At 37.5% G+C, this 11,797-nt stretch overlaps 1 protein-coding gene across 1 annotated transcript; it reads left to right on the forward strand.

The window, feature by feature from the left end:
• Positions 1-7,206: 7,206 nt before the first annotated feature.
• LOC140498161 (vomeronasal type-1 receptor 4-like) lies at positions 7,207-8,088 on the forward strand. The gene has a single exon (XM_072599442.1). The coding sequence runs from the start codon at positions 7,207-7,209 to the stop codon at positions 8,086-8,088; it is 882 nt and encodes a 293-aa protein (XP_072455543.1).
• Positions 8,089-11,797: the final 3,709 nt, after the last annotated feature.

The raw sequence follows: 11,797 nt of genomic DNA on the forward strand, positions 1-11,797 counted from the left end.
ACAGACTGCCCAATTACAACCTAAAACAAAAGAAAAAACATTATTTTTTGTCTAGTAGATCTTTTTTTTTTTTTGACATTTTTTTTTTATTTAGCTTTTAACATTCATTTTCACAAAATTTTGGGTTACAAATTTTCTCCCCTTTTCTCCCCTCCCCCCCCAAACGCCAAGCATTCTAATTGCCCCTATGACCAATCTGCTCTCTCTTCTATCATCCCTCTCTGCCCTTGTCTCTGTCTTCTCTTTTGTCCTGTAGGGCCAGATAGCTTTCTATACCCCTTTACCTGTATTTCTTATTTCCTAGTGGTAAGAACATTACAGTTGATCCTAACACTTTGAGTTCCAACTTCTTTTCCTCCCTCCCTCTCCACCCCTTCCCTTTGGAAGGCAAGCAATTCAATATAGGCCAAATCTGTTTAGTTTTGCAAATGACTTCCATAATAGTTGTGTTGTATAGGACTAACTATATTTCCCTCCATCCTATCCTGTCCCCCATTACTTCTATTCTCTTTTGATCCTATCCCTCCCCATGAGTGTTGACCTCAAATTGCACTCTCCTCCCCATGCCCTCCCTTCTATCATCCCCCCCCACTCTGCATATCCCCTTATCCTCCACTTTCCTGTATTGTAAGATAGGTTTTCATACCAAAATGAGTAGGCATTTTATTCTTTCCTTTAGTGGAATGTGATGAGAGTAGACTTCATGTTTTTCTCTCACCTCCCCTCTTTATCCCTCCACTAATGAGTCTTTTGCTTGCCTCTTTTATGAGAGATAATTTGCCCCATTCAATTCTCCCTTTCTCCTCCCAATATCTTTCTCTCTCACTGCTTGATTTCATTTTTTTTAAGATATGATCCCATCCTCTTCAATTCACTCTGTGCACTCTGTCTCTATGTGTGTGTGTGTGTAATCCCACCCAGTACCCAGATACTGAAATGTTTCAAGAGTTACAAATATTGTCTTTCCATGTAGGAATGTAAACAGTTCAACTTTAGTAAGTCCCTTATGACTTCTCTTTGCTGTTCACCTTTTCATGGTTCTCTTCATTCTTGTGTTTGGAAGTCAAATTTTCTTTTCAGCTCTGGTCTTTTCATCAAGAATGCTTGAAAATCCTCTATTTCATTGAAAGACCAATTTTTCCCCTGAAGTATTATACTCAGTTTTGCTGGGTAGGTGATTCTTGGTTTTAGTCCTAGTTCCTTTAACTTCTGGAATATCCTATTCCATGCCCTTTGATCCCTTAATGTAGAAGCTGCTAGATCTTGTGTTATCCTGATTGTATTTCCACAATACTTGAATTGTTTCTTTCTAGCTGCTTGCAATATTTTCTCTTTCACCTGGGAGTTCTGGAATTTGGCCACAATGTTCCTAGGAGTTTCTCTTTTTGGATCTCTTTCATGCGGTGTTCTGTGGATTCCTTGAATATTTATTTTGCCCTCTGGTTCTAGAATCTCAGGGCAGTTTTCCTTGATAATTTCATGAAAGATGATGTCTAGGCTCTTCTTTTGATCATGGCTTTCAGGTAGTCCCAGAATTTTTAAATTGTCTCTCCTGGATCTATTTTCCAGGTCTGTTGTTTTTCCAATGAGATATTTCACATTATCTTCCATTTTTCCATTCCTCTGGCTTTGTTCTGTGATTTCTTGCTTTCTCATAAAGTCCTTAGCCTCCATCTGTGCCATTCTAATTTTGAAAGAACTATTTTCTTCAGTGAGCTTTTGAATCTCCTTTTCCATTTGGCTAATTCTGCTTTTGAAAGCATTCTTCTCCTCATTGGCTTTTTGAACCTCTTTTGCCAATTGAGTTAGGCTAGTTTTCAAGGTGTTATTTTCTTCCACATTTTTTTGGGTCTCCTTTAGCAGGGAGCTGATTTGCTGTTCATGCTTTGACTTCATGTCTCTCATTTCTCTTCCCAGCTTTTCCTCCACCTCTCTAACTTGATTTTCAAAATTCTTTTTGAGCTCTTCCATGGCCTGAGCCCATTGAGTGGGCTGAGACACAGAAGCCTTGATTTCTGTGTCTTTGCCTGATGGTAAGCATTGTTCTTCCTCATCAGAAAGGAAGGGAGGAATTGCCTGTTCACCAAGAAAGTAACCTTCTATAGTCTTATTTCTTTTCCCTTTTCTGGGCATTTTCCCAGCCAGTGACTTGACCTCTGAATATTTTCCTCACACCCACCTCACCTCCTGATCCTCCCAGCCAGTGTTTGGGGTCTGAGATTCAAATGCTGCTTCCAGCCTCAGGGCTTTGGGCGGGGGCAGGGCTGCTATTCAGTGTGAGATTAAATTCAGATGCTCAGGTGAGGGCTGGGCTGCCTCTCAGGCTCAGTTCCCTCAGGGGGTTTATGCACAGACCTTCAACAATGGATCCAGGCTCCTGCCTGCTTGGGGAGCCCTGGTCTGCCGCTGCCCCTCAGCTTCTGTCTCCCGAGGGGGCCCGAGCCATGGGGGCACCCCACTCCCCCCTCGACCCTCCAAAGGGACTCTCTCACCGACCCCCGTCACCTGTGGGTGGAGGTACTTGTGCGGCCGCTGGAGATCCCGTCCCTGAAGCCCACTCGGATCTGTTCCTCTCGGTGCCGCGGCCACGGCAGGGCTGTACTCAGCTCCCAGTCCCGGCGCCCAGTCCGCAGCACGAAGGACCTTTTACGAGAGATTTGCAGGTCTCTCCGGAACAGAAATCTCCCTCGCTCCAATGTTCTGTGGCCTCTGGGTGCAGAATTCGCCGTGAGTTACTTCTTTGTAGTTGTTCTATGGGTTGTGGGTTCGGAGCTATGTGTATGTGCGTCTTTCTACTACGCCATCTTGGCTCCGCCCCCCCCTGTATGATCGTTTTTAGCAAAATGTAGTTTCCCTGATTACATCTTTTAATTAGAACTATTTAGGAAGTATAAGAATAAATGGATCTTTCCACAAAATGATACCTATCTAAAACCATCAGCAAGCATTATCTGTAATAGGGATAAGCTAGAAACATTCCTAATAATATGAAGGGTGAAAAAAGGATGCCCATCTTCACAGTATTATTCAATATTGTACTAGAAATGTATGATTTAGCAGAAAGAGGAGAAAAAGAAATTGAAGGAATTAGAATTAGGTGATTAGGAAACAAAACTATCACTCTTTGCAGATGATATGATGCTACACTTAGAGAATTTTAGAGAATAAACTAAAAACTACTTGAAACAATTAACTTTTTTTTGTAAAGTTGCAGGATATAAAATAAACCCACATAAATCATCAGCTGTTCTACATATGACCTACAAAGCTCATCAAGAGGAGATTGAAAGAGACATTCCATTTAAAATAACTGTAGACACTATAAAATATTTGGGAGTGTACTTTCCAAGGCACTTGAAAACTATATGAATGCAATTACAAAGCAATTTTCATACAAATAAAGTCAGATCTAAACAAATGGAAAAATATTGGTTGCTTATGGGTAGGCCAAGCTAATACAACAAAAGTGACAGTTATACCTAAATTAATTTACCTATTCAGTGCCATACCAATGAAACAACCAAAAATATTTTATTGACCTAGAAAAATAATAACAAAATTCATCTGGAAAAGTAAGAGGTCCTGAATATTAAGGAAATTAATGAAAATGTGCAAAGGAAGGTGACTTAGCCATACCTGATCTAAAACTATATCATATAGCAACAATCACCAAAATTAATTGGTACTGGCTAAGAAAAAGAGTGATGGATCAGTGGAATAGCTTAGCTGCACAAGACCCAGTAGTAAATGATTGTAGTAGTCTACTGTTTGATAAACCAGAAGACTTTAGCGTTTGGAATAAGAACTCAGTATTTAACAAAACCTGCCGTGAAAGCTGGAAAATAACATGGCAGAAACTAAGCACAGGCCAACATTTCACGTGGCATGCCTAGATAAGGTCAAGATGGGTGCATGATTTAGACATAAAGGAAGATACCATAAGCAAATCAGCAGAGCAAGAAACAGTTTACTTATCAGATCTATGGAGAATGGAAGTATTTATGATCAAACAACAGAGAATATTATGAAATGCAAAATGGAAAATTTTGATTGCTTACATTAAATGCAACCAAGATTAGAAGGAAAACAGAATGATAGGAAATAATTTTTACAGCAAGTATTTCTGATAAAGACCTCATTTCTTAAATATATAAAGAACTGAGATAAATTTATCAGAATGTAAGTTGTTCCCCTATTGATAAATGGACTCAGGATATGAACAGGCAGTTTTCAGATAAAACAATTAACGTTGTCTACGGTTATATGAAAAAATGCTCTACAACTATTGATTAGAGAAATTAAATTAAAACAAAATACAACAACTCTGATTATAACTTCACACCAGATTGGCTAATATGACAGAAAGAGAAAATGATAAATGCTTGAGAAGATGTGGGAAAGTTGGAATAATAAAGCATTGTTGGTGGAGTTGTGAACTAATGCAACCATTATGGAGAGCAATTTGGAACTATGCCCAAAAAGCAATCATAATGTTCATACCCCTTAGATTCAACAATACCACTCACAATGAGTCCTTTATCCAAAAGGGATCATAAAAAAGGGAAAAGGAGTCATACATAAAAAATATTTATAGGAGCTCTATTTATTTTGGAAAAGATTTGGAAACTGAAGGAATGCCCATCAATTGAGGAATGACTGAACAAGTTGTGGCATATGAATGTAATTGCATTTAAGAAATTATGAGCAGGAATATTTGAGAAAAACCTGGAAAGACTTACATGAACTGATCCTGAGTGAAGTGAGCAGAACCAGGAGAACCTTGTACAAAGTAACAGCAACATTGTGCGATGACCAATGAAGATAGGATTAGCTTTTGTCAGTAATAAAATGATCCAAGACAATTCCAAAAGACTCATGATGGAAAGTGCTAGCCACATCCAGAGAAAGAGCTGTGGAGTCAGAGTGCAGATCAAAGTATACCATTTTCTTTAGTTATTATTGTTGTTTTTGTGACTTTTCCCTCTTGTTCTGTTTCTTCTTTTACAACATTATTAATGTGGAGATATGTTTACATGATTGAATGTTATAATATGTATCAGATTCCTTACCATCTTGGGAAGGGCAGGGGTGAGAAAGAGGCAGGGAGAAAAACATGGAGCTCAAAATCTTCTAAAAAATGAATGTGGAAATTCCACATATTTCAAATACTCTTGAACAAATACATCAAACCAATTAGTGTTTTGAAATTCATTAGAAATAAGAAATTAGCCTAACAATGGTATCTGGAGACTTTCAGAATTTTAAAACTTGCTCAAACACATTTTTTTTTTCAAAATTGACTAGCTATTTTTTCTATAACACAAAGAAAAATTACTAAAGTGATTATTAAGTAAAATTACAAGAGAGGAAGAATTAAAACCTAATATGAAAAAGGAAAGTCGCAGAGTGGACTTTATTGAGTCTATTAAGTATAGAACTATTGCTCTAACAATAGCATCAATGGAAAATTTTTTTATAATTTTGAAGTAAAAGTTATTCTACATTCAAATACATATTTCATTTTGGTTGTCTGTATCAAAAATTCCTATATAATCTTGGACCTCTTTTTCCAATTGAGTTAGCTTCTTTTTAAAGCTGTTATTTTCCTCAGCATTTTTTTGGTTCTCCTTTAGTAAGCTGCTAACTTGTTTTTTAAGGTCTTCTATTTCCTGAGCCTAGTTTAAGTTCCCTTTGGAGGCAGGGGCCTTGGCTTCCTCTGACAGTATGCTTTGTTCTTCCTCATCTGAAAGGATGGGGGGAGACACCTGTTCCCCAAGAAAGTACTCTTCTATGGTCTTATTTTTTCCCCTTTTTTGGGCATTTTCGCAGCCAGTTACTTGACTTCTAAGTTTTCTCTCCACAACCATCTCGCCTCTAGTTCCACCAAGCCAGCACTTCAGGGCTGAGATTCAAATGAGCTGCTCCCAAACCTCAGGGGCTTTTGGTGGGGGCGGGGCTGCTATTCAGTATGAGATTAAGTTGAGCTGCTTTTGTGGGAGCAGGGCCACCACACAGGGTTCAGTTCCCCCAGGGGCTTTCTGATGAGACCTTCAACAACGGATGCTGGCTACTGCCTGCTTTAGGAGCCCCTTCTACTGTTGCCTCTACTGCTGCCAACTGAGAAGGCCTGAGTTATGGGGACACCCCACTCCCCTCTTGGCCAGCTGAAAAGACCCTCTCATTGACTTTTGGTGCCTGTGGGTTAAGGGATCTGTGTTGCCGCTGGAGATTCTGTCCCTGAAGCCTGTTTGGATCTGTTCCTTTTGGTGCCACGTGGCCAAGGCGGACTGGGCTCTGCTTCGTGTCCAGTGCTCGATAGACCTTTCCCGTCAGTCTTTCAGGTCTCTCTGGGACAGAAATCTTCTCCACTCCATTGTTCTGTGGCTTCTGCTGCTCTAGAATTTGTTGAGAGTTTTTCTTTATAGGTATTTTGTAGGCTGTGGGGTAAGAGCTAATCATGTGCTTCTTTCTACTCTGCCATCTTGGCTCCTCCCCTCCTATATGATCCTAACATGAAAATGGGAGATATTTTCTTAAAACCTTTAAGAAAAACTTTCGTTTTTAATAAGGAAATGTATATTTATGTATGTATATTTATGTGTGTATATATGATATTCAAGAAACAAAAAGAGAAACTATAATAGAAAAATAAAGTATCTTCCAGTCCTGGGGTGAAAGAAGGAAGAGATGGTAACATGATAATCTGTGTACAATTTACTATGGGATTGACTCATAGTTCTTTTCTCTTTCCTTTTTTATTCCACTCACTCAATAGGAAGACACAAAGATTATTGGCCTACGTTTTGAATTAATTTGGTCCTTCAATAACAAGATCTGCAGAACTCAGTGAAGGAAAATTTGTTGGAATTGGAGGGTGTCAATTTTTACCTTAAATAGAGACTACTACCTTAAGTGGTTGTGAATAGAAAAATTTCAAATCTACAAAAATTCTCATTCTTCATAATGGAACTCAGCTCTGCATCTGCTCACTGAGTTAGAAGAATTAAGGAATATAGATCTGAGCAAGAAAGAGGCTGTGCAACTTTCTTAAAACAGCAATATTCATCAACATATGCAGAAGAATGACATAGAAGTAGTATTTTGAGCCTTTCCCATGGACTGGATTCCCAAATTATGATAGTAAATAGCTTTCCTGTGTTCTCTCTCTTTTTTTCTACCTACAGTTTTCTTTTTAAGATGAATAGAATGCTTCCAGAAGTCATGTGCCTTGGCATTGTGTTTCTCTCTGTAACCACTGTAGGGACTATAGCAAACCTCTTCCTTCTTACCTCTTATTTGTTAAATGTCATTGCTGGTCACAAGATAAATTCTTTAAACCTTATTTTCACCCAGCTGACCTTGGTGAACTCCATTATGCTTATTAGCAAGGGAGTGCCACAAATATTGCAAGGCTTAGGGTGGAATAATTTTCTGGATGATGTTGGGTGTAAAGTTGTGTTTTACTTTCGCAGACTGAGTCAAGGGCTTTCAATTTCCTTGACTTCCCTTCTGTGTAGCTTCCAGGCCATCACCATCAGCTCCAGCAACTCCAGGTGGATAGAACTCAAAGTCAGACTCACACAACATATCACCCCCTCCTATCTTTTTTGCTGGGTCATTAATATACTGATAGAAATTCCCATTCCAATAAGTGCAAGAGGCCCAAGAAGCAGGAGTAACTTTACAAATGCATTTGATAATGTGTTTTGTACTTCAGAATATATTATGAGTTTTTATTTGATAATGAACACTTTCAGAAATATGCTTTGTTTGTGTCTCATGGTCTTGGCCAGTGCCTACATGGTCCTCCTCTTACACAAACACCACCAGTACATCCAGAAAATTCGAAGCACAAAACTCTCATCCAGAAGGTACCCTGAGGTTAGAGCCACCCAAACCATCATGAGTATATTTGTCAGCTTTTTTGCCCTCGACTTGATTTTTACTCTTTTTCTCAGTTATTTTGACAAAAAGTCTCCCTGGATGTTATCTGCCTCTATCTTCCTGTCACTATATTACCCAACCATCAGTCCACTTCTGTTGATCCCCAAACTTTGCAGGCCTACATGCAATTCCTGGGCCAAGTAACATACCTTTTGCTACACTAGTCTCAACTATGGATATGGAGTCATAAATATAATGTTTCCCTCTCCTACGTTCCCTTTACCAGTCTTCTAAATGTTGTGAAGGCTTCTCATCTGGAAAAATCAAATAAGAGAAGAATCCTCCGACATCAGAGTCACAGCAGAGCTTAAATAGACCTCATAGAGTCTGTAGTACAACTCATACTCACAGAAGGATGTCTTCAAAGAATTGGCAAAAGAAATGTAACCCTTGACACTCCATTCAAATATCTGAGCATGGCTGCCATGTTTCCACTTCCTCATCTCTTCACCAGTCTTAATATTTTTATTCTCTTCAAGTGATCCTAATATGATCAGGAGAATACTTACTATTCTCATTTCCTTCTTGATATTCTCTAGTCTTTCAGGAACCTAACAAAGTACTCCATATATGGATTGGAAACAAATTTAATAACTTTGTCACACCTACCTTGTTCTTGGTACTGTGCTTCTTGTACTGCATTCTAAGAGTGAATAATATTTCGAGGTTACCACATCAGGCAAGTAACCCATTTTGAGCCTTTAAGCCATGAAAATCCCTAGCTTTTATTTCCATCAAATGTTGTCTCTCCACACGGACTAAAAGAAACACAAATCAAAAGAACCCGGAAGGTTCACCTTGGAACCATAAAATTGAGAAAGATAACAAAATACAAGAATAGTCAATGTTAGAGGGCTTGTGGAAAAATAGGGAAACTAATTCATTATTGGTGGAGATACGAACTGGTTGGTTGATTGCTGTCCTTCGTTCTTGAAGAACACCAAAATGACATCACCATAACAAAGTGAAGTTTCAGTGTGTCCAGTTGTGGCTTATCAGACCAATATGAGCTCGGAATACTCTACCACACATTGGACACAGATAATCTGTATGAATATTTGGGATGGTTACTTCAAATTTGCTCATTCTACGTTTCTTTTGTGCTGTCTCAATTCTGCTTTGCTCATAGAGCAGAGCACCTTTTCTGATGTGGACATGCCATGCTGAGCAGTCCTGTGCCAGTGTCTCCCATGTTGCACAGTCAAATCCAAAGTTCTTAAGAGAGACCTCGAGAGTGTCCTTGTATGGTTTCTTCTGGCCACCATGTGATTGCCTGCCTCTTGCAAGTTCTCCATAAAATAGTCTTTTTTGGCAAGCGTACATTTTGCATTCAAACAATGTGGCCAGCCCATTGGAGTTGTGTTCTCTGAAGCATAGTCTGAATACTTGGCAGATCAGCTTGAGTAAGGAGTTCAGTGTCTGGTACCTTATCCTGCCAGGTGATCTTCAGACTCTTCCTCAGACATTTCAAATGGAAGCAATTCAGTTTCCTGGCATAGCGCTGGTACTGTCCATGTTTCACATCCATACAGCAATGAGATAAGCACAACGGCTCTATAGAGTTTTAGTTTGGTAGTCAGTCTAATACCTCTGCTTTTCTTCAGAGCCTCCCAAACACTGAGCTAGCTCTGGCATACCATTTAAAAAATTTGACAATAAAAGACTATCAGTAGGGAATGAATTCCTAATGAAAAAAAGGATGAGGCAATTACAAGAGACAAAATAGATAATTCAGATTATATGAAACTGAAATTTTTTTCACAAACAAAATTGACACAGAGAGGATATAAAGAAAAGCCACTGACTGAGAAAAAAAAGAAAACTTCGTATAACATATTTCCAACAAGAGTTTTCAGTATGATGGTTTGGTCAATTAGAAGAATGATATAAAAACAAAAACTGTTGCCCAATACTTAAAAGAACTGAAAAGATAAAAAAATAGTTTTCAAAGGTAGAAAATATTAGTAATTATTCAAACATATTTCAAAACACTAGTAATAATTGAAATAAAAACTAAAAACAAAATGAAGTTTCACCTCAAACTCATAAAATTGAGAGAGATGAAAAAAGACAAGCATAGCCAATGCTGAAGGAGTTATATAAAGGTAGGCAAGCTAATTCATTGCTGGTGCAGATGTGAATTGGTACGATTTTGAAATTGAATTTGGAATTCTGTAAATAAGATGACTAAAATATCCAGACTCTTTTGAGTAAGACATTCCAATGGTAGATATATAAACCAAAGAGGTCAAAGATAAAAAGAAAACCATGACACCCAGAAAAGGATATATTTATAGCATTGCATTTCATGGTAATAAACTATAAATGAAGTGGGGAGAACGATTTTCACAAGCTGAAAATTGAGAAATTATAAAGTACAAACTGGCCTCTAAAGAAGATGAATGAGAAGGCACCTTCACTGATGCTTCAATAGGTCTGGAGTCTATTAATGAGAAACATTGCATACAACATAAGCTTTATTAAGACAGTCTTCAATTATAATGATTATCTTTTCTCTTCTTAGAGATATTAATAAATTGGAGAGTAGCCAGAGCTGAGCAACAAGGGCATGAAGGTCCCTGAGTTAAAGGAGAGGTTCAAATAAGAAGGACCTTTTGTCCTAGAAAACAAAAGAACAGGGAGGTAGGACATGGTTGTTATCTTTAGGTACTGGATAGACTATAATTTGAAATAGGGATCAAACTTTGACTCTTTGGCCCCATAAATCTAAATTACAATAGGCAATAGTTGGAAACTGACAAATTTAAAATTTCTTTCTGGACAATGTTCTTATCAGCTAAAGTTTTCCCAAACAAGAATGAGCTACCATGGTCAAAGGGTCAGTTTCTTGTTACTGGGGGTCTTCAAGCAGAGGTTGGAGGACCACTTGGATTTGCTAGACCAAGAATTCCTCTCTATATATTAAATTTCCTTTGGAAAAACAAAACTTCAAGAATATCCAAAGAAATAATATTTTTAAAAAGCTGTAAAGGAAGAAAGCTGAGCAGTACCTGATCTTAAACTGTATTATAAAGCAATAATTATGGAAAAAATCTGGCTGAGAAATAGAAAGGTAGATAAATGGGAAAGAGTAGATATGCAATTTACAGCAGCAAATAAACATAAACACTTTTTATCTGACGAATGGAAAGATTTAAAATTTTGGGATAAGAAATCATTATTGGTTAAAAATTGGGAAATTGGAAAACAACATGACAGAAACAAGGCATGGACCAATATCTCACACAATTTACCAAGATAAGATCAAAATGGATACATGACCTAAATATAAAAAGAGATTTGGCAAGAAAATTTAAAGAACATGTCAGACTCATGGATACGTGAACAATTTTTGAGTAAACAACAGATAAAGAACAAAGATAGATATTATAGCGATAATTTTGATAAAAATTAAATTTAATATTTTTGAATAAATAAAACAATAATAGCTAAGATTAAAAGGGAAACAGAAAATGTGGTGGGAGGGGAGAAATTTTATAGACAGTTTATCACAGAAAATTCCACATCTAAAAATATATTAAGCATTTGTCAAATCTTTAAGAACATGTGTCATTCCACAATTGATAAATGGTCAAAGGATACGAAAGGCAGTTTCCCAATGAATACAAAATGATTTATTGTCACATAAAATATGATCAATATCATTGTTGATTAGAGTAATACTAAATATCCAGACTTGACATTCAAGTGGTAGGTATATAAACCAAAGAGGTCAAAGATTAAAAGAATGATACTACTTAATCTATTTCCAAAGAGGATTAGGGAAGAAGAAAAAAAGAACCTATATGTTTTAAAATATTTACAACAGCTTTTTTTGTGGTGATGAAGAACT

Source organism: Notamacropus eugenii, chromosome 4, assembly GCF_028372415.1.
Source record: "Notamacropus eugenii isolate mMacEug1 chromosome 4, mMacEug1.pri_v2, whole genome shotgun sequence".
NCBI lineage: Eukaryota > Metazoa > Chordata > Mammalia > Diprotodontia > Macropodidae > Notamacropus > Notamacropus eugenii.